The sequence below is a fragment of the Vicia villosa genome, unplaced genomic scaffold (assembly GCF_029867415.1).
Source record: "Vicia villosa cultivar HV-30 ecotype Madison, WI unplaced genomic scaffold, Vvil1.0 ctg.004496F_1_1, whole genome shotgun sequence".
Classification (NCBI taxonomy): domain Eukaryota; kingdom Viridiplantae; phylum Streptophyta; class Magnoliopsida; order Fabales; family Fabaceae; genus Vicia; species Vicia villosa.
The window spans coordinates 123804-147373 of record NW_026706449.1 but is presented as its reverse complement, the minus strand read 5'-3'; the positions used below and the strand labels follow the sequence as shown (position 1 = coordinate 147373).

Genomic DNA, 23570 nt, shown 5'->3' with positions numbered 1-23570 from the left:
CATACAACAATTAAGTCATTTCTTGCACAAGCCACCCATGACACACTATCATGTACTTACAGAGTGATTAGATACCTCAAGCACAATCCTCGTAGAGGTTTGATGTTTTCTAGGATCTCGGAATTTCAAATATTAGAGTATTCAGGTGTTGACTAGGAAAGAATTATTGATAGTAGAGGATTAATGACCATTAAAAAATCAAAGAGCGCTTGTGTTCAATCCCTAACTAGATCAGTCTTTGTTAAAACTACTATGGTCTTTGATGGATTTCACCATTACTAAACTATATCAAAGACTAGTTGGTACCAATTAACATTCATACATAAGAGAAAACAAATAGAGGGCATTGTTTTTTATTGCAACTTTGTAAAGCATAATATTTCAAAGCTTCAAGGTTTATGATTTCATCACTTCGTCTATATGCAGGCACATGCCACATTTCCATAACAGGTTCAAAATATGATTTCATAATCATAAACCAGATTCAAGACTAAATTGAACTACAATCAAGATTTGAGAAAATGTAGTAGAAACTTCGCAATGCAGACTCTTGGCAGAATCGCAACAAACGGCATCATCAGTGCAACAGTTTCAATCGAACTTCCTGAATTTACAGTATCAGGATTTGTGAACAAAGATTTCTTAGCATTTGTTTTAAGATAGGTATAAAGAAATCCAAGATTATTACCTCTCAATCGAAGTTATCAATTTTGACGGGGATGATGTTATCAGCAACATTGAAGCCTCCAATCACTCGCGCGAAGAAAACCATTTGTTGTTCAAGTGTATACTTAATGTTCTCCGCCTACATCAAACCCATCGGTTTAGTACATATAGTCAAGTCATTATTTCCTTCATTTCCGATAGGAATTAAATCAGCATATATGTATGTACCTTCCGGAAACCATGTTGTTCTCCTTCATACTCAACAAGCACAACCGGCACACCTTTTTTCTTTAAAGCATCGTAAATTAGGCGAGCTTGACTTGGCGGCACAACCTGCAATGTATAGACCTTATTTTAACAAACTGAAATTTGTCGATTTCTTGCATTGAAGGTTTACTTGCATTGCTACTAACCTTATCTTCCAATCCTTGAAATAAAATAATGGGACAAGAAAATTTATCCACATGATTGATGGGGGATCTTTCGAACCACACCTTCTCATCAGATCCTGCCATCGGTTAAAAGATAAAGCAACATGATGCAATAAGTCCAAATGAATCAAATAAATAAGAGTTGTCTCAAGTGATCATCATTGACTTACCAACTAGATTAACGATATAGTGAGATTCAAATTTATGAGTTTCTTCTACCAATGACTTCACGTCAGTGTAGCGGGGAAAATCTGACATCGAAGCCATGGGATTGACTCGAATCAATATTCCGTTTTGAAATCGCCACCGCGCTTTATTTTTTCAAAGGAAAAGGGAAAAGAACGTAAAACCCAAAGTTTTGTTTTTTTTAAAACAAGAAAGAGAACTCAGGTTCGGGTGTTGATTATATGAGGGGAAGGTTTAAAGCACCCCTCATATCCGTGGTACTCCACGGGAACCTTTTTGAAAATCTGTGTTGTGTGTGTGCTAAAAACGGTTTGTTTTATTTTTAAAATAAGCTCGGCAAAGCGTTAAGCTTTGGGCCTACATACCTCCTCGGTGCAATGGAGAAGTCAGAGCTAATGTAGTTCCGCTTTTGGGAAAACGCATTTTAAAAAAACGAATAAACACTTTGGTGTCGTTAGAGAGAAATACTCAGCCATTGATCTTGAGCATGAGAACAAACAAGTTCTTTGCATCGCAAATGAAAGAAGGGCTCCAACTCGGATAAAATCAACGAGTATGCCACTAGCTCTCTCACGCGGAGAAGATCTCGTTATTATCAATCAATTTCAAAATCGTGGGGTATAACCACTCGTTTCGACAATTAACGGTGTCTAAACTTTTGAAGAAAAGCCACTAAGGGCGAAAGATATTTTTAAGAAAAGGTTTTGAAAAGGTTTGCAAACATAAGAATGTTTTGGAAAAAGGGAGAAGATTTTGAAAATTTAAGAATGGGAGGAGATGAAGAGGCTAACCTAGTGCATAAAATAAAAGCTAAGGAAAGAAACAGTCTAACCAAATAAGAAGCCAACACTTGACATTAAGAGCCAAGGTAGTTTTCCCATCCTTTGGATTTATCAATACCAACACATTAACACTTGGGGATCCAGATGAACTTATTGTCTTAGCACCACTTTGCATTAAGCACATTAAGGTTCTGACGAAAATCGGGCAGAGTAACGGCTGTTTTCGGGTAAAATCCTTATTTCAATGCCTTGGAATTAACCATCAAGGGCTTTCAAGGAAATACCTGCACACATAAACATACAACAGAACAATGCCAGACAGACAGAACAATCACAGGATAGTAATAGAATGAGTCCAGAGGTACTAGGTCCATAAGTCCGAATCTCCAAAGCGCTAGGGATAGTAACCGATAGTCCAAAGAGAGCCTTATGTGTTTTTTTAGATTTTGGTTATTTATTAGTGTTTTAGCGAAAGAGTAAAGTATGGTCCAAGTGGACAAAAGAAAAATAACGGAAACATAAACATATGTCCAAGTGGACAAAGAGAAAATAGCGGAATTATAAACGTCCAAATGGACAAAGAGAAAATGGCGGAAAGTAAATATGATGAAATGATAAAGTAAAGCGATAAAGCGAAAAATATAAAGAGCGGTAATATAAAGAGCGGTAATATAAAGGTGCGGAAATTAAAGTTAGTTGTTAAATGTTAAAGATAACCATCTTGAAACTTGTCAAGTATGTTATCAAAGTTAGTAGGAAGATCTATGGTGAGTGAATGATGTACTCGGATTTAAAGTCAATGGGGCTTATCAGAAGCTTGATAAAATCATAGCGACTACACGATAAAAACCTCCACAAGTCTTAAATCAACCGCATACAATTCTCTTCCACGTTTGATCTTTTTATCGAGTCGGGACAAATGTAGGAGAACTCTCCATGTATCAAGATTATTAATCAAAAGAAATAAGAAGGAGAAGAAGAAATGATCTAGCCTTTATCAAGAATCCATAGAATTCTCAAGATATTAAGACTTTCATCGATCAAAAGCAAATATGATGAAAAGATAATAAGGAAAATAAATTGATCTAGTCTTCATCAAGAATCCATAGAATTCTCAAGATATTAAGACTTTCATCGATCAAAAGAAAGATAAGATGAAATTAAGAATGAAAACAAATTGATCTAGTCTTCCTCAAGAATCCATAGAATTCTCAAGATGTTAAGACTTTCATCGATCAAAAGAAAGATAAGATGAAATTAAGAATGAAAACAAATTGATCTAGTCTTCATCAAGAATCCATAGAATTCTCAAGATGTTAAGACTTTCATCGATCAAAAGAAAGATAAGATGAAATTAAGAATGAAAACAAATTGATCTAGTCTTCATCAAGAATCCATAGAATTCTCAAGATGTTAAGACTTTCATCGATCAAAAGAAAGATAAGATGAAATTAAGAATGAAAACAAATTGATCTAGTCTTCATCAAGAATCCATAGAATTCTCAAGATGTCAAGACTTTCATCGATCAAAAGAAAGATAAGATGAAAATAAGAATGAAAACATAAAAGATAATCAACTCACACTATCATTAATATCATTCATCTAATATTATGGATTAGGTCATTTCAAACCTATCAACATCCTAGATCCAATGATATTAATGAAGTGGAGGAAGTAGGAAGCCAAAACAAGCATAAAAAAGGCAAAAAAACCACATTCTGCCAGCAGGAAATCGATTTCATGCAGAGGGAAATCGATTTCCATAGTGCAGTTTTCAAAAAAAACAAGTTACGTTCAGCAGGAAATCGATTTCAGCCTTAAGGAAATCGATTTCCTCAGTGCAAAATCCAGCAAAAACAGCATTTAGAGGCATAAAACTTGACTTGAACAAACATACAAACACCTTATGATCACACATCAATTGGAGCACGAATTTTCCATCAAATCAACAACAAATAGCACCAATATAGCATCAAAGATGCATTGAACACAAACCACAAAGGATCTACATCATGATACACAAAAAGGATGAAGAGAATTTACCAAATCTTGCACAAACTTGGATCTACTTCAAGAATCACCAACACAAATCTTGATCTCTCAACAATTGAAGAAAAAAGAGTGAAATGGATGGTGGCTTAGCTCAAAGTTTGTGAGGTTCAAGATGTGACTCACAAACTTTATGAAAGAAAAAGAGCTTTGGTGAATTTGGTAGGGATGAGGAGAGAAATTGCAAGGGATTTGTTGGCTCTCAAAGCTTGAGAAATGAATTTGCAAGAACTTTTTTGGCTATCCAAAGCTTGAGAAATGAGAGAGGCAAGGCCTCTATTTATAGAATTGGAGCAAGAGTAGTGGCAATTTGGTCATTTTGCATTTGGTAATTAGCTTGTGTTTAATTGGTGATTAAAGTGGTGTTTAAATGGTAAGAAAAGGTAAAATGAGGTTTAAGTGGGTTTAATGAAGGAGTTAATTTTGATGAGGTGGAAAATTGGTAAAATGATCAAAGAAAAAGGTGCCAAAATGATGTCAAGCTTCCCTCCTTATATTTTTTGAATTTTGCCTGAAGGAAATCGATTTACCCAGGAGGGAAATCGATTTCACTCTGTTCCAGAAGAGAAATTGGCGCAAAATACACTAGGGAAATCGATTTACCCAGGAGGGAAATCGATTTCATGCTGTCCAGAATGTGATTTTGGTGAAGATTGCTGCAGGGAAATCGATTTACCCAGTAGGGAAATCGATTTCATCAGTCAAAAATGTGAAAAATGCCTTGTTTATTGCATGTCTTGGCTTGGTACCTACAAAACAAAAGTCTACAAAGAAACAAAGCAATATTTTTGGTATTTGGGTTAGTATAAGCATACAAGATACACAATCATTGGTGCTTGATAGTCCCTCTTATTGATGAGGTGAGTGCAACACCATAAACAAAACTTCCAAGTGAAGCTCTTGATTAGTGATTGAGATGTGAATGATATAGGATCTTAGGGTCAAAAATTGGGGTATGACAGATGCCCCTATTTAAGTTTCTTCGATTTGGAGATACGATGATTGGAAATCTTCGTTTTGACAAAAATCGAAGAGACTTAAATATATAAAACACAATTTTTGATCCTAAGATGCAATGCAATGTTAATGAATGCATGTGATGATAATGATAACACTGGGGAGTATCAGGTGATCCACTGGGGAAAACAAATGTCTTGATATAACTCCGCTGGGGAAACAGATGTCTTGCAAGTAGGAACTCCTCTGAGGAAGGCAAGACTTTGTTGGAGACGGAACTTTTAGTGGGAAAAGAAATTTCTCTGGGGAAACACTTCGCGTCAGAGAGGTTAGAGCATCCTCTTTCACTGGGGATGAGAAAAGGGGTCATCCTCTTTCACTGGGGATGAGACAGTATGTATCTGAATACCCATCTTCTGTTAACAGAAATCAGATCATCGTACCACTGATGAAGAGATGTACCGCCGTACCACTGACGATAACACATACCAACGTTCCAATGAAGGCATGAAGAGATATATACCACCGTACCACTGATGATATAGAAGGAAATGATTTATCGACGTACCACTGACGATAATACATACCAACGTTCCACTGGAGGTGTGAAAGAGATATATACCACCGTACCACTGATGATATAAGGAGATGTAATTCATCGACGTACCACTGACGATGAAAGAGATGTACCGCCGTACCACTGACGATAACACATACCAACGTTCCACTGAAGGTATTAAGGAAATATACCACCGTACCACTGATGAAGAGATGTACCGCCATACCACTGACGATAACACATACCAACGTTCCACTGAAGGTATTAAGGAGATATACCACCGTACCACTGATGATATAAAAGGAGATGATTCATCGACGTACCACTGACGATGAAAGAGATGTACCGCCGTACCACTGACGATAACACATACCCACGTTCCACTGAAGGTATTAAGGAGATATACCACCGTACCACTGATGATATAAAAGGAGATGATTCATCGACGTACCACTGACGATGAAAGAGATGTACCGCCGTACCACTGACGATAACACATACCAACGTTCCGCTGAAGGCATGAAGAGATATATACCACCGTACCACTGATGATATAAGGAGATGTAATTCATCGACGTACCACTGACGATGAAAGAGATGTACCGCCGTACCACTGACGATAACACATACCAACGTTCCACTGAAGGCATGAAGAGATATATACCACCGTACCACTGATGATATAAAAGGAGATAATTCATCGACGTACCACTGAAGATGAAAGAGATGTACCGCCGTACCACTGACGATAACACATACCCACGTTCCACTGAAGGTATGAAGAGATATATACCACCGTACCACTGATGATATAAGGAGATGTAATTCATCGACGTACCACTGACGATGAAAGAGATGTACCGCCGTACCACTGACGATAACACATACCAACGTTCCACTGAAGGTATTAAGGAGATATACCATCGTACCACTGATGATATAAAAGGAGATGATTCATCGACGTACCACTGACGATGAAAGAGATGTACCGCCGTACCACTGACGATAACACATACCCACGTTCCACTGAAGGTAGAAAGAGATGTATCGCCGTACCACTAACGATAACACATACCCACGTTCCACTGAAGGTATTGAAGAGAAATACATCGACGTACCACTGACGATGAAGATAACAAAATACACCAACGTTCCACTGAAGGTGAACTACCAACGTCCCACTGGAGGTAGAAAGAGATGTATCGCCGTACCACTAACGATAAAGATAACAAAATACACCAACGTTCCACTGAAGGTGAACTACCAACGTCCCACTGGAGGTAGAAGGAGATGTACATCGTATCACTGATGGTGAAGAGCAATCAATAATGATTTGAGGATGCCAACACAAATGCATAATCTCAATATTCATTGTCCAGCAACCAAAATTCAATCCATGAACAAATGGAAAGAAGCTGCCTCAAAAAGACTGGACCAAGTGAGGGAAAAAACTCACTGGTATTCTGTTCGTAGACATCTGAACAGAATAACTGAAACATATTATCCACCTAGAAACAAATTCAATGGGGATTTTCAAGGAAAGTGAGCTTTTTCTGCTTGACTGCAAACTGTCACTTATACTGAAGCGACTTACCATTTGCTGAGCTTCTTCCATTTGGGAATCAAGAAGTTCATAAAGCCTGAGAGATTATCACTTGCTTTGAGGATAAGATTGATATGTGGAGACATACAAACTTGCTCAAATAAAGAGGCTTGCATTCGTTGTCAACAAAACATGCTAAGGACAGAACCTGCCTCTTGCTTTCAAGTACAAATTCCAACGGAGTGCAATGACAACACTGGTGGGAAATAAGCCTTTCAATATCTGATAAGAACATCAATCACAAATGAATTCTCCATTATTGGGGAAAGCAGAATCCTCAAGAGGTGCAAAATAAATGCCTTCTCAATCTAGGTTTCCCAGCCTAGAGAGGTTCAAAATAGTATTGCAAGAGACCAAAGTTCAGCTCCAAGAACAAACTGGACAAAAACGGCCAAACAAAGCTTTGCCCCTTGAGGAATAAACTCAACTGGGGATTAATTCCATCCTAACAAATGAGATGAGGAGGAACACCGAAGCAAAATTCTTCCACGAGGAACAAACTCATTGGGGATTATCAGTCTCTGCAAGGAATTTACAGATCATCCCCTTCTTATCAAAAGATCGGGCAACACCCCAAGCTCTATTATGGGGAATCAGAGAAAATTTCTTTGGAGAAAATCACCATTATGAACTTGCAGAGGAACTAAGAAGTTAACATCAAAGTAAACAAGTTAACATGCGGGGGATTTTAGTTCCAAACTCAACACAAGGTGAGAAAGAAAACCCAACAGTCAACCGTTGTCTCAAAACTTCTTGGTAGAGAGTGACATACTCTGGATTAATCATGGCAACAACCTTTGTACTTCAAGCTAATGAGATGATCAAGGTAACTTCTGATTCACAACTTGCCCCAGACTACGTATTCTATGAGAGGAAACTACCTCAAAAAGGTTCATAGAGATCCTTGGCGTCATGAAGACTTGGAATAATCTGCCCCAGATCAACAGATTCTTGGAGAGATTTGTCAAATCTCGACGTAACTGCCCCAGATTGACTAAACTTGGCACATTCTTTTACTCGACAAAGTCTTCGAGATTTGCCCCATGATGGTAATCAAACTTGCAAAAGTATTATACTGGGAAAACAGCATGCCCCTGGCAATGTTTTAGTTTTCTACTGATGATCAGATGTAAACTTCCTGAATGTCAAACAAATGTTTACAAGCAGAAAAATGTTTATTCTGAGAATGATAATGAAAATGCAACAATTATGTAAGTCTTGAAGTTTTATTGAAAAGATGTCACAAAACCTTGTGAATGAATCACTGGTTAGGGAATGACATTGATTTTTGTATGCATATGATACCAACACAAGTTTTCAGCATAACTGATAGGAGTCAGGAACGCTTTCTTGTTTAAGTATGCTCTCGAAATAAACCCTGCTTCAATTAGGACTTTTGAGGGTTGTAACGTGGCCTGGTTCACGGTTTTCAGAAAAAAAGATTTTTAGGCTCAAAGTTTATTTAGCCCACCCCATCTTCGTGATGTTCTCCAGTCCTACGTTCAGTTAATTCAACATGAGTATTCACCTCTCAAAAGGATTTTGTGCCATTAAGGACTTGATGAAGCTTTCTTGGAGTAGCAGTCACCCTTTTGTCTTCATTTTTGTATTCACAGAGATTTGTTCATTGTTGAGGACTTTTGCTTTGTAGTCCTTTCTTTTCACTTTTCACTCTTTTCTCTTTTTTTTTTTTTTTATTTCCCTAACTTTTGCCTGGACTAATTCTCTTAATTGGTCGTCCAGCGGGATGCTCTAACTTTTGCCTAAGTCATTTGTTTTCAAGTTTTTGACTTAGCGAGCTTTTTTCTTCTTTCTTTTTTCTTTCCTTTTTATTCTTTTGATTTGAACAAATCGTGTGACATTGACTTTGTCTTGACTTGTTGAGAGGGTTGTGACTGCCTCATTCCTTGGCGTATGGAGGAAAACCATTGTGGTTTCACATTTTCCAGTCTTTTGATGCGCGGGGAATAACCATTGTGGTTTCCCATGATCCAACCATTGATGTGGATATGACATGCTTGACCTTTGGATGCACAATCCTTTTTGAAATATGAACACTCGGTCAAATTAACTGAACACTACCCTGCCCCAGGTTAAAAATTAGGGTTTTTTCATTTAGAAAAGAAACTCCTACTTCAAGGCTCAAAGGGGTTAACAAGGGATTATCTTCCTTATATCTCCGGTGTTTGGGAATTTGAAACAATGCCTGTACATCATCAGCAGGGTTTTATTCAAGAGCATATAACCAGAAATTTTGCGTTTTCAGATCATCATCCTCCCTCCAATCTTTGCATAAGCAAGAGTTTGGCAAAAGCAATTGGTATCATAATGCATAAAAACAAATAAACATGAGTAAGACAAACATTATTGTTGCATTAGCATTAACATTCAAAAATAAACAAGTTTCTACATGCAAACAATGCATTTGAAAAACAAGTAATATTACAAATGAAAATCAGTAAGAATACTAAAAAAACTGAGAAGGCTTTCTCCATCTGGGTTTGTGCTGAAGGAAACATCTTTCAAACTTCAGGCTACCATCAATAGTGATTCATTCATGCTTTGGCAAAGAATTGGCTTGAACATCAGGGCCAATGTCTCGGAAAGACAAAATACCAGCACGAGTCAATCTTTGAACTTCAACCTTTAGAGCCCAACAATCTTCTAAACTGTGTCCGGGAGCATCCTGATGAAAAGCGCAAGTAACATCAGCATTGTACCACCATGGAATCTTCTCTGGAATTGGAGGTGGTGACCTTGTCTGAACCAAATTCTTATGAATTAGAGCAGGGAACAATTCTGTGTAGGTCATAGGGATAGGATCAAAATTAGGCTTTCGAGATTGATTTTGCTCATTCAGTGGAGGAGCTTGTTGACGAGTACTTTGTTGATAATCTGGAGTTGCATGAATTGAATTGGATACAGGAATGATATAGGAAACATGATGATGTTGATGATGATTGTTTCCTCCCCTGATTCTCTTCTTTGAAAAGTCATTACCAAACTTCTTCACACTACCAGCTGAGTTACCTTCTTCAAACAAACATTCCTTTCGGACATCCTTTTCTAGAAGCGCTTTCATACCCACCTCTCTGTGGAAGTCAGCAGGTGTACTGACTACTGTCCCCTTGGGAAAGAACGAGTTCAGAGTTTCAAGAAAGACCTTTGCCATCCTTTCTTCCATCATAGGAGGATTGACTTGGGCAGCAACTAGAGCCTCAACCAGAGCAGTCAGATGCTCCATACCAGCCTTCAAAGTAACCACCTCTTTGCGGAGTTCAAGAATCTCTTGTTTGATACTTTCCATTTCTTCTTAGCACGAGCGTTGCACTGATGATACCAGGAGAAAGGAAATAAGGCTCTGGAAAAAACTTCTTTAGAGAGCAAGACCAAATGCAGAATGATGCATGCAATGCAAATAATTTGCTTTTTTTATTTGAGTTTCAAGGAACTTGAGATATTAACTTGAAAACACTCAAACATTGGACTAAAGCTTCGATTAAGTTATCATCAAAATCAATCATCCATTTTGGTGGATTAGAGTTTTCACCCCATCAACACCCAAGATCCATTGAGTTTGATGAAACTTATGATGTTTACAAGGAAAGACCTCTAAGTTCCTTGAAAATCAAAAGAAAAAGAGTTTTCATGGATGCATGAATGCATGGTTTGTGCATCAATCACAATCAAGAGCACGCAAGGTCACATAAGATCATAGTTTAAAGGTTCGACGTCACGAGCATGGAGCCATGGGTCTACCCATCCCAAAAGGTATGATCTAAGGAGTTTTGTACCTGCCAATCGGGTTCTACAAAGGTTCCCAGAGTTTTCAATCTTCTATCGGATATTACCGGCACGCACAATTGCTCATGGGCGCCAATAATATGCCTAAAAAGACCTCGTCTGAGCGTAGTATCGCATGACAACAAGCTCAAATTGGTACTTGATCTTGTTTCTGCACTACATCCTAAAAAGGCTTAGATTGGTTAAAAGGGTTCTAGGTCATTCAGCTTCTACGGACACTCACTATTGAAAGTAATAGCGTTATCACGATGGTTCGTAACAACCTCTACTACCTTCCATGAGGCCTCCACTGATTGGGGTTCCACCATATGACGCTCATGGTAAGGATTGCTCCTGACATGCGACTATTGGTCTTACCACCTCCTATCTCAAGTTACTCACCAAAGTTCGGGTTAGAACTTTATCTCATCACAGAGGAACCATCGAGCACCAAAAAGAAAAAAAAAGAAAATAAACAAACAAAGCACACAACAATATATACAGATAAAAACACACAGAAAAACAAAAATAGGCTTAACACACTTAAAAAACTGGATCCCCAGTGAAGTCGCCATTTTTCTGTAGCGGGGAAAATCTGACATCGAAGCCATGGGATTGACTCGAATCAATATTCCGTTTTGAAATCGCCACCGCGCTTTATTTTTTCAAAGGAAAAGGGAAAAGAACGTAAAACCCAAAGTTTTGTTTTTTTTAAAACAAGAAAGAGAACTCAGGTTCGGGTGTTGATTATATGAGGGGAAGGTTTAAAGCACCCCTCATATCCGTGGTACTCCACGGGAACCTTTTTGAAAATCTGTGTTGTGTGTGTGCTAAAAACGGTTTGTTTTATTTTTAAAATAAGCTCGGCAAAGCGTTAAGCTTTGGGCCTACATACCTCCTCGGTGCAATGGAGAAGTCAGAGCTAATGTAGTTCCGCTTTTGGGAAAACGCATTTTAAAAAAACGAATAAACACTTTGGTGTCGTTAGAGAGAAATACTCAGCCATTGATCTTGAGCATGAGAACAAACAAGTTCTTTGCATCGCAAATGAAAGAAGGGCTCCAACTCGGATAAAATCAACGAGTATGCCACTAGCTCTCTCACGCGGAGAAGATCTCGTTATTATCAATCAATTTCAAAATCGTGGGGTATAACCACTCGTTTCGACAATTAACGGTGTCTAAACTTTTGAAGAAAAGCCACTAAGGGCGAAAGATATTTTTAAGAAAAGGTTTTGAAAAGGTTTGCAAACATAAGAATGTTTTGGAAAAAGGGAGAAGATTTTGAAAATTTAAGAATGGGAGGAGATGAAGAGGCTAACCTAGTGCATAAAATAAAAGCTAAGGAAAGAAACAGTCTAACCAAATAAGAAGCCAACACTTGACATTAAGAGCCAAGGTAGTTTTCCCATCCTTTGGATTTATCAATACCAACACATTAACACTTGGGGATCCAGATGAACTTATTGTCTTAGCACCACTTTGCATTAAGCACATTAAGGTTCTGACGAAAATCGGGCAGAGTAACGGCTGTTTTCGGGTAAAATCCTTATTTCAATGCCTTGGAATTAACCATCAAGGGCTTTCAAGGAAATACCTGCACACATAAACATACAACAGAACAATGCCAGACAGACAGAACAATCACAGGATAGTAATAGAATGAGTCCAGAGGTACTAGGTCCATAAGTCCGAATCTCCAAAGCGCTAGGGATAGTAACCGATAGTCCAAAGAGAGCCTTATGTGTTTTTTTAGATTTTGGTTATTTATTAGTGTTTTAGCGAAAGAGTAAAGTATGGTCCAAGTGGACAAAAGAAAAATAACGGAAACATAAACATATGTCCAAGTGGACAAAGAGAAAATAGCGGAATTATAAACGTCCAAATGGACAAAGAGAAAATGGCGGAAAGTAAATATGATGAAATGATAAAGTAAAGCGATAAAGCGAAAAATATAAAGAGCGGTAATATAAAGAGCGGTAATATAAAGGTGCGGAAATTAAAGTTAGTTGTTAAATGTTAAAGATAACCATCTTGAAACTTGTCAAGTATGTTATCAAAGTTAGTAGGAAGATCTATGGTGAGTGAATGATGTACTCGGATTTAAAGTCAATGGGGCTTATCAGAAGCTTGATAAAATCATAGCGACTACACGATAAAAACCTCCACAAGTCTTAAATCAACCGCATACAATTCTCTTCCACGTTTGATCTTTTTATCGAGTCGGGACAAATGTAGGAGAACTCTCCATGTATCAAGATTATTAATCAAAAGAAATAAGAAGGAGAAGAAGAAATGATCTAGCCTTTATCAAGAATCCATAGAATTCTCAAGATATTAAGACTTTCATCGATCAAAAGCAAATATGATGAAAAGATAATAAGGAAAATAAATTGATCTAGTCTTCATCAAGAATCCATAGAATTCTCAAGATATTAAGACTTTCATCGATCAAAAGAAAGATAAGATGAAATTAAGAATGAAAACAAATTGATCTAGTCTTCCTCAAGAATCCATAGAATTCTCAAGATGTTAAGACTTTCATCGATCAAAAGAAAGATAAGATGAAATTAAGAATGAAAACAAATTGATCTAGTCTTCATCAAGAATCCATAGAATTCTCAAGATGTTAAGACTTTCATCGATCAAAAGAAAGATAAGATGAAATTAAGAATGAAAACAAATTGATCTAGTCTTCATCAAGAATCCATAGAATTCTCAAGATGTTAAGACTTTCATCGATCAAAAGAAAGATAAGATGAAATTAAGAATGAAAACAAATTGATCTAGTCTTCATCAAGAATCCATAGAATTCTCAAGATGTCAAGACTTTCATCGATCAAAAGAAAGATAAGATGAAAATAAGAATGAAAACATAAAAGATAATCAACTCACACTATCATTAATATCATTCATCTAATATTATGGATTAGGTCATTTCAAACCTATCAACATCCTAGATCCAATGATATTAATGAAGTGGAGGAAGTAGGAAGCCAAAACAAGCATAAAAAAGGCAAAAAAACCACATTCTGCCAGCAGGAAATCGATTTCATGCAGAGGGAAATCGATTTCCATAGTGCAGTTTTCAAAAAAAACAAGTTACGTTCAGCAGGAAATCGATTTCAGCCTTAAGGAAATCGATTTCCTCAGTGCAAAATCCAGCAAAAACAGCATTTAGAGGCATAAAACTTGACTTGAACAAACATACAAACACCTTATGATCACACATCAATTGGAGCACGAATTTTCCATCAAATCAACAACAAATAGCACCAATATAGCATCAAAGATGCATTGAACACAAACCACAAAGGATCTACATCATGATACACAAAAAGGATGAAGAGAATTTACCAAATCTTGCACAAACTTGGATCTACTTCAAGAATCACCAACACAAATCTTGATCTCTCAACAATTGAAGAAAAAAGAGTGAAATGGATGGTGGCTTAGCTCAAAGTTTGTGAGGTTCAAGATGTGACTCACAAACTTTATGAAAGAAAAAGAGCTTTGGTGAATTTGGTAGGGATGAGGAGAGAAATTGCAAGGGATTTGTTGGCTCTCAAAGCTTGAGAAATGAATTTGCAAGAACTTTTTTGGCTATCCAAAGCTTGAGAAATGAGAGAGGCAAGGCCTCTATTTATAGAATTGGAGCAAGAGTAGTGGCAATTTGGTCATTTTGCATTTGGTAATTAGCTTGTGTTTAATTGGTGATTAAAGTGGTGTTTAAATGGTAAGAAAAGGTAAAATGAGGTTTAAGTGGGTTTAATGAAGGAGTTAATTTTGATGAGGTGGAAAATTGGTAAAATGATCAAAGAAAAAGGTGCCAAAATGATGTCAAGCTTCCCTCATATTTTTTGAATTTTGCCTGAAGGAAATCGATTTACCCAGGAGGGAAATCGATTTCACTCTGTTCCAGAAGAGAAATTGGCGCAAAATACACTAGGGAAATCGATTTACCCAGGAGGGAAATCGATTTCATGCTGTCCAGAATGTGATTTTGGTGAAGATTGCTGCAGGGAAATCGATTTACCCAGTAGGGAAATCGATTTCATCAGTCAAAAATGTGAAAAATGCCTTGTTTATTGCATGTCTTGGCTTGGTACCTACAAAACAAAAGTCTACAAAGAAACAAAGCAATATTTTTGGTATTTGGGTTAGTATAAGCATACAAGATACACAATCATTGGTGCTTGATAGTCCCTCTTATTGATGAGGTGAGTGCAACACCATAAACAAAACTTCCAAGTGAAGCTCTTGATTAGTGATTGAGATGTGAATGATATAGGATCTTAGGGTCAAAAATTGGGGTATGACAGTCAGCTACCTGTTCGAGAAACCAATTGACAAATTAATTACATTGTAAGGACAACAATTTAATCTGAATTCTCCATTGAAGAGTCCGAAGATGAACTTACACCATACAAAGATGCTCCGGCCTTGAAAGTATCTTTAAAAGCAAGTGCAGCTAAGGTAGTATATCCACCAGCAGAGCCCCCTGTTATACACAGCCGCTCCCTGTCAACTTTTCCGTTGTCCGCCTACGTAATAAAGAGGTTAAAGTAGTTAGTTAGTTGAGGACGCGAGGTTGTTATAAGGCTATTTGTATGTGTTCCGGTCATCCTCAAGTCCGCGTTACTGCGGCTACGAGGTATTGTCTGGTTTGGGTGTGAGAACCCTCACGGCTTTATCCTTCGAAAAGGCGTCTCATCGGAAGTACAAATCCACCGCAGCAAGATACGACTTCGCTACCTCACCTTTCATTTCTAATTCCTAATCGAAAAGTATGAAAGAAATAATTACCAAATATGTAGCACAACTACAACAGTCATTGACATCCACTATTCCCCAGCTTCCTAAAAGCCGATCCCTGTACTCTCTTCCATAACCTTCAAAATATAATTCAGAACATTACTTTGTAGGAAGGCAAGGTGAGAAACAAACCGCCTCGGAAAAAAAGGGTGAGAAACAAACCAGTGCTGCCACCGTAATTAACATCGGCAAACGCCCAGCCCCGACTAGTCCAGTACTGAATGCTCAAATTTAAAACTCCATGTGTTTCAGCCGTTGGTCCTCCTGAAATATTCAATTAAAACATGAGCATTATCTTGCCGTTTATAAGGCCCATAATATTCAGAGTTATTGGTACAGAGTTTTCTTAAACAAACGAATTAGAATGCGATTTACCATGGCTCTTCAATAGCAATGGAGGCTTTTCTCCTTCAACGGCTCGGTACGTAGGATTAGATGGTGGATAAAAGTATGCATAAGCATTTTGCCCAGGAACTTCAGTTGGGAATTCAATCAACTCTGGCTTACTGACGTACGAACTATATTTTAAACTATCGGGTGAAGAGGACCAAATAATATTGAAGTCGGCTACTTTTGATTTATTGTCGTCTAAAGTCACCTGAAAAAACAAGCAAGCTATCAGTGGCTAAATTGACTTATTTGAATTTATTTACAGGCAAGCACTCGTGAAACTGTTTGGAAGAGTTAACGTAATAGTTTCCTTAATTCTCCTGGATAGCTTATTAAAATAGCTTATAACTTATATGAAAATAGTTTTAACTTATATAATAATTAATAAGTGCATAATTAAGTAGTCTATCCAAACAATGGCTTAAGTGACTTTAACAGTAGAATGGTGGGCAAAGAAGTCGTCACCTTGGCGACTGATGATGGATGAACTGCAGATGCTCCTTCTACGAATAAGCAATCAGTACCAGAAGTCTGCAACGGCACGATTGCAAAGTTAAAGATTATCATATTGTGTGAAGATATTATTTAGAATCCAAAAAGGTGGGGAAACAGTTATTAAAATTACAATGTTATCGATATCGGTGAAAGGGATATCAAGCACAGTTAGTTTTGAGCCTGGCACATCATCAATAATACCGAGATATGATTTCCCCTTCTGCCTGCATTCACAACCAAATCATTGAATTGATTATATCAGATTGGTAAGAGAAAAGATGAAAAGAGACAGATAAGTAGCAGACTTAGAATCAATCTAATCACCTGTAACTGCAAGCAATTAGATTTTTCTGTTTGGGACTTTGCACAAATTCATAAGAATTCATACCGAAAATCCATAGTGGCCTTGCAAACTCGGCATCTAAAGAATAAATAGGCACAACCTTGTTTTCTGACTCAATCTGTAACAAGTTGAAGAAGTTAGCAAAGAAAAATATCATGTAAATAATTACTCCCTCCGTTCCTTTTTAAGTGTCGTTTTAGATGAATTTTTTGTTTCTATTTAAGTGTCGTTTTTCTAGTTTAATGTTATAATTTGTCAATTATACCCTTACTTTCTCAATAACTCCCTTAATTAGTTATTGAAAAAAGAGAGTGATGATTGAATTTATTTAGAAAGAAAAAATAAATGAGGTATAATAGAAAAAATAACCCTAACAATCCACTATCTTGGTTGAAGAGCTTTATGCTAAAATGACACTTAAAACGGAACGGAAGGAGTAATAAATTTTACAACGGATATTGCAAATGCATAACTTCCATATGAATGCAAAATTACATGGCATTAATGAACATTTATCAATGCAGAAGAACAAAAGTTAATAATACATATTCATGGCATGAAGGAATGATTGCTGAAAGAAAATTACCCATTTATGGAGATTCCAAAAACCACTTTCTCTATCCGTGATGAAAAAAAGTTCTCCTGCATAGTTAAATTAAAAAATGTGTATAAACAAGAATGATCATAACATCATCATCTAGTTGGTACTGCTTATAATCTATCGATCAATGCTAATGCAGCTATTAGATTTTGCGATCTTCGTGACTCACGAATGAATGAAATGCTCTAAAAGCATGACAGTAACAACATGAAAGTCAAAACAAAATCTTACACAATAGAACATTAAGACATCGTAAATTAACCTAGAGCAAAGATCCTTAGCCCATGGTTGAAGGCATCATACTATCATGACTTCTTGATTATCTAAAGAAAACATGCCAACAAAACTACATACATGATAGCTACTGTTAATATATCAAACATTTTTTTGGTGTTACAAAAAAAAAAGGTTAAATTAAGTACCATCTGAAGACCACTTCGGCTCAATTGGAGACTCTACAACTGAAGGATCGGACCCAGCTACACAGACACTCTTGTAGATCTCTCTGCATGGAAACATGAGATGATTAAGCTTCAAGTTGAAACATGACATTTACATATAATAAGAAACTATAACATAAATTATTATATGGAACTTAAGGCCTCAACAGGGAGGCCTTAACAGAGAAGAGGCCTCAACAGGCAGAGAGTTCAGCTCACCCTTTTTCAGAAATATAACCAACCCAAAGTTCTGATTTATCCCATGGCATGTTGGGGTGACTCCATTGTATCCATGCTATTCTCTCGCTTTTAGGGTCTAGACGTGGGAAAGCATAAAAGTCACTCCCACCAACTAGTACTTCAGGTTCTGAAAATTGCGTAATCCAGTAAGACTTAATATTATTAATTAAATACACATGCATAGTATTCATTAAACCCCTCAAAAAGCTAAACTCATTAGTAAGATGGAAACTATTACCCTGAACATCCTTGTTGCCAAGTGCTATAGATACAATAGTTGTAGGTGGATTTTGACTGCTTTCCCTACGATCTAGCAACAACATTATTGTAAATTAGTGACCAAATAATTGAATGAGTTAAGTAAACTCAAAATGGGAGCATTCGAACATTCGCCTCGAAGAAGAACTTGTTCTTAAATGCTTACCTTCCCTTACAGCAATAAAACGGTTAAAGCGTGTATCCAATACTCCATCTGCATAGCTTACAGTCGGTCCACCATAATCCGGAGTGAGAGGTATAGGAGACACATCTGCGATGATCAAACACACAGAAAATAGCACAAGTTAACAAAATTGCTTGCTTCATATTATTGAAAATCACACAACACCAAATCAAACATTCTCATGTTGATATATATATCAATATGCAAGTAAACTACAGTTGACTATAAAGAAAACATAATTTGATGGCATAATGAAACTATCATGCATTTTTGGAAAGACGGTGAGTTTAATAAAAACATGGTGGCACTGTGATTTTGTTAAGTTACAAAGTGGTAGCTTTTGCTAAATTCATCGTGTGCCAGTGCCACCGTGATTGAGTTAAAGTCGCCATGAATCCAAACATGAACATATCAAAGGGGCACAAAAATAAGTGTTAAGTCATGGGGAGTAAAAACCGATGCTTGCTCACCAAGAGAAGAGATGGATTGTTTGTATAATCTCTGATCCTTGTAATTAGCAAAAAAGACAACATCTCCTGAAACAGTGAAAGCACCACCGCCATATTCCTGAGCCAATGTTCTCACTCCAAATTCCTTCGGAGTAATATCTACAGCCTCGCCCCCTGGATTTTGCGGCTCAAGCACAAGTACTGCCCGTCTGAAACAAAAACAAAATTGTGAATTAGGACCATCTACATTGACTTATTTGAGTAATCTAATGGCATAAACACTTCTTCCAAAGAGCTGACTAACACAGCTTAGTACATGTTCATAAATTGTTTTCAGCTTATTTTCATAAACTCTTCAAAAATAGCCTATATCTAAACATCAAAACAGTTTGACTTTTTTTACATAAATAACTTAGTGGGTCTTTGGTTTACAATGAAAAGAATTGATTCAAGCACTTAAAAGTAACATGAATTGTGTTTGGATAAATTTATTAGTAGAATAGTATATTTCAATGTAAAAATCACATTAGACTTAAAAGCTACAAATTCTAGCTTCAAATTCTAGATTTAAGTAAAATAAGGGAGAATCAATTTTACTTTAGAAGAACCAAACACCTCAAAATCATTTCAAAATCAATTCTACACCTCTAAAATTGTTTGTGGCTCTTCTAAAAGCTAAACTTAAACATAAAGTAAGATAAGTGCTTATAGATTAAGTGCCTAATTAAGTTGTTAATCCAGTCAAAGCCTAAAAAAACAAAAAGGGTCACCTTAAAAACTCCAAAAGACTCCATTTTTAATCCTTCCCACTTCCATTTTATCCAAAAGCACTTATTTTTAAGCTAAACAACACAAAGGGTCAACGAAACTTACCCCGATTCACTCGGACGTGATTCAAGCCAAATGAGTCGACCACTCCCATCAACCGCGGTTCCACCAAGCCTCTTGGAAGCACCGGAGACGACATCAGCAGTGATGGGTGATTTCCAGGAGCCATAAGGGGCAGTGATTGTATCAGAAGCCATTGTTATCTTAGCGGAGGTATTGAAGTAGCGTTGATGGGGTGTTTTGGAAGAGAGAGAAAAACTTGGTGTGTTGAAAGGGTTGAATTTGTGAGTGTGAGTGAAAAAGCGGTTGGAGTAATGGTAAGAAGAAGAGGGGAAGCGAGTGAGAGTGAGAAGAGTAACACTGGCTAACGTGGTCATTGCACCATTTTCTTATTTGATTGTGTTGCTTCGTGTGTCGTGGTCGTGGTTAGAGGTTTCGTTTTGTTACATATAGTTGAGGCAATTGTATACTTGGGGTCCCCTAATAAGGACCATATATAGGATATTAAAATGAAGGAATTTCTTCACCACCAAAATTATTTTGAAAATATGTATTCTATTTAAGAAGTTGGCACATACTACAACTAGGTCAACATCTTTTTAATAATAAATTCACATTAAATTTATAAAATAGCAAACAATTATATAAAATCTAAAGTGTATAAGTACATAAACAAATTTTGTGCGTTAGGAATAGAGCTGTTTTTGGAACTGTTCTGGTCTGGGCCGAGCAGGCCCAACCCTTGTCACCAGCCGAGCAGGCCCAATTCCCTTGGGCCCAATTACTGGACAACAGATAAGGGCTGCCCTTCGCGAAGACTCTGGCCGAGCAGGCCCAAACCTTTGGGCCCACTTACTGGATAACCGTCAAGGAGTTATCCACGCACGAAGACCACGCGTCACGCAGCGAGGGATTCGGTCAACCACCTCCGAACCCTACGCTATGATCATCCGGAACGTGAGTCTCCTGCTGACTCAGCCATAAAATGGGACGTTCTGGCAGTTCCCTAGCATGTGGGCCTCCAGTTGGATTTGGCCCAATTAGGGAACCTTGGCCCAGCGCTGGGGGTTATAAATACCCTCTTTCACTAGAGGGTCAGGTATTCTATTCTTAACTCTAAACCTCATTCTCTGATAGCTACTGACTTAAGCATCGGAGAACCTTGCAGGTACCCCCCCCATCTTGCTCTTCAAGCCGGATATTGCGCCTTGACGATTCTTCTGATCAGGTACGATCAGTGGCGCCGTCTGTGGGAACCTTGCTCCCCCTTCTTTAACAAAGATCAAAGCATAACCTTTCACCATCGTCATGGCCAACAACAACATACCTAGTCCTGATCCCTTCGTCCTGGAACAACTGATTGAAGATTCCAGCCGCGAACTGACGAATCGCCGTCGGCAGGAACGTGCTTTTGCCGGACAGAGGCAACAGATTCAGCACATTCAACACGTGCACGGCCTTCAACAAGTCCAGAACGTCGAACAAACTCATCCTGAAGGACAAGTTCAGAACGGGGAAGACGGGCAGACCCGGCCCCAGACTGAACCAGAGCAGCTCCAAGTGGTGAATGAAACTGACACCCGAGACGGGCAACCCGCTTCCTCGTTCACCCACACCTCTAGCAGACGAAGAAGCCGTAGCCCGGACGAGGAGGAACAGATCAACATTCCCGAGGGCGCTGATCCGACCGCCATTCTCCTACTCAAAGAGCTGCAGAAGACCAACCGCCTCATCCGCCAACAGGGCGACCGCATCCACGACCTGGAAAGGAAGCGACGATATCGCTCCCCCCAACGGAGACGCCATCGGTCACGTTCCTATTCCTCTTCGCGGTCTCCTCCGAGGAGAAGTCGCAAGCGCAGTCCATCTAGGTCTCGCTCCCCCTCGAGAAGAAACCGGCGCCAGCGGTCTTATTCCCGCTCTCCACCTCGAAAGACTCGGAAGAATCAGAAACCTGAAACCACTAAAGCCAAGAGTCTCTCACCCGAGCAGGAGCACCGAGGCCCCTCCAAAGCCGTGCAGAAAGTCCGCGAGCATTCTCCAAAAGACAACCGCAAAATCTCGGGCAAAGCACGCACTAAATCCCAGCGGGGCAGACATTCAAACTCCCCTGAACCTAGCGACGAAGAGGATTTCCGCAGTCCCTTGTCCGAGCAAATCCGGCGTGTTCGTCTTCCCCGGGGGATGGAAAAACCACCAGCCTTGGACCACTATGACGGGACCACCGACCCCGATGACCACATAAGGAGCATCGAAGCTGTCATGGACTACCATGTGGTACGAGGATCCATCAAATGCCGCATCTTTCCGACCACGCTAAGGAAAGGCGCGATGAATTGGTACAGGAATCTGCCCCCTAACTCCATCCACTCCTGGACAGAACTGAAGGATCTTTTCCTAAGCCACTTCACCGCGTCTCGTCGGCAACCGAAATCAGAAGCAAATCTTGAGGCAGTAATCCAAGGTACCAACGAATCTTTGAGAGACTACCTCGACAGGTTCAACAAAGAAGCTGTCCAAGTGCAGACCGCGGACTACATGAAGAGGTACCTACTCGAGCGAGGGCTCCTCCCCGGAAGCGACTTCAAAAAGGCCATCAAGATTGAGGAAGTCCACTCCATGAACGCCCTCCTTCGCAAGGCTCAGGCCTTCATCAGATATGAGGAAGCAGAAGCTGCTACCACGAGAGCGTCACGGGACAACGACGCCGCTCGCAGTTCGAACCATGAGCCCTCAACTTCGAGGCGCGGGCACGAGAGAAGGAAAGACGACAGGTCTCTCGACATCAAAGAACGCCGGGGACCTTCTGGTCGTTTCAACGAATATACCCCGCTGAACGCCTCACGGGAAAGGATCCTAGCCGAATGCCAAAACACTGACTTCAAAAAGTCGAACATCAGACCCCCGAAGTCAAACCCCGCGAGGCCAGGAACCGACAAGTCCAAGTACTGCAAATACCACAGGAGCCATGGACACATGACCGAGGATTGCATTCACCTCAAGGACGCTATTGAAACACTGATCAAGGAAGGTCGCCTTTCAAAATACACACAGAAAGGGGAACCTTCCCGAAGGGACGACCACAGAAACTCTGACGAAGGGAATTCGCCGGACAACAGGCCCCTACAAGTAGCCCTGTCAGTGACCCGACCTGAAGATTTCATACCATCGGTCGGGACACCTGCCGCACTCAGCAAATGGGAAGGATTCCCATTCGCCATGGTCGTCTCCAACGGCGGAGATCCGGGCTCCCTCACCATCAGTTCAGTGAAGAGAAAGTTCGATGAGCTGCTCAGCGCCAACGCAGACCTCGGCCCTACACTGAGAAAGTTCCGAGGGAAATCTGAACCAATCACCTTCTACCTGGAAGAACTACCCGGCGGAGCTCCAAACGCCACAATTCCTCTGCTCGTCCGAGCAAGAATGGCGAACTTCGATGTTCGACGGGTCCTAGTCGATGAAGGCAGCTCGGTCGACATCATGTACTCCCATCTCTTCCGGACACTCCAGC

The 23570-nt window shown here is 39.1% G+C and overlaps 1 protein-coding gene across 3 annotated transcripts; it reads right to left on the bottom strand.

Moving 5' to 3' along the window:
* Positions 1-698: 698 nt before the first annotated feature.
* Positions 699-20516, bottom strand: LOC131642107 (uncharacterized). 3 transcript variants are annotated; one of them, XM_058912398.1, is made up of 19 exons: positions 20105-20516; positions 19253-19440; positions 18765-18869; positions 18579-18650; positions 18320-18467; positions 18083-18165; positions 17646-17701; positions 17041-17177; positions 16847-16940; positions 16687-16752; positions 16207-16429; positions 15994-16095; positions 15823-15908; positions 15438-15560; positions 2116-15346; positions 1268-1348; positions 1080-1174; positions 895-999; positions 699-805 (listed from the first exon to the last, which is right to left on the bottom strand). In XM_058912398.1, exons 1-15 carry the CDS (start codon positions 20434-20436, stop codon positions 15281-15283), a joined length of 1881 nt encoding a protein of 626 aa, XP_058768381.1. In that variant the 5' UTR covers positions 20437-20516; the 3' UTR covers positions 699-805; positions 895-999; positions 1080-1174; positions 1268-1348; positions 2116-15280. The 3 variants fall into 3 exon arrangements, with proteins under 3 accessions (XP_058768381.1, XP_058768380.1, XP_058768379.1); XM_058912397.1 differs by having other exon boundaries at positions 1268-10564; positions 14374-15346; XM_058912396.1 differs by having other exon boundaries at positions 1268-15346.
* Positions 20517-23570: the final 3054 nt, after the last annotated feature.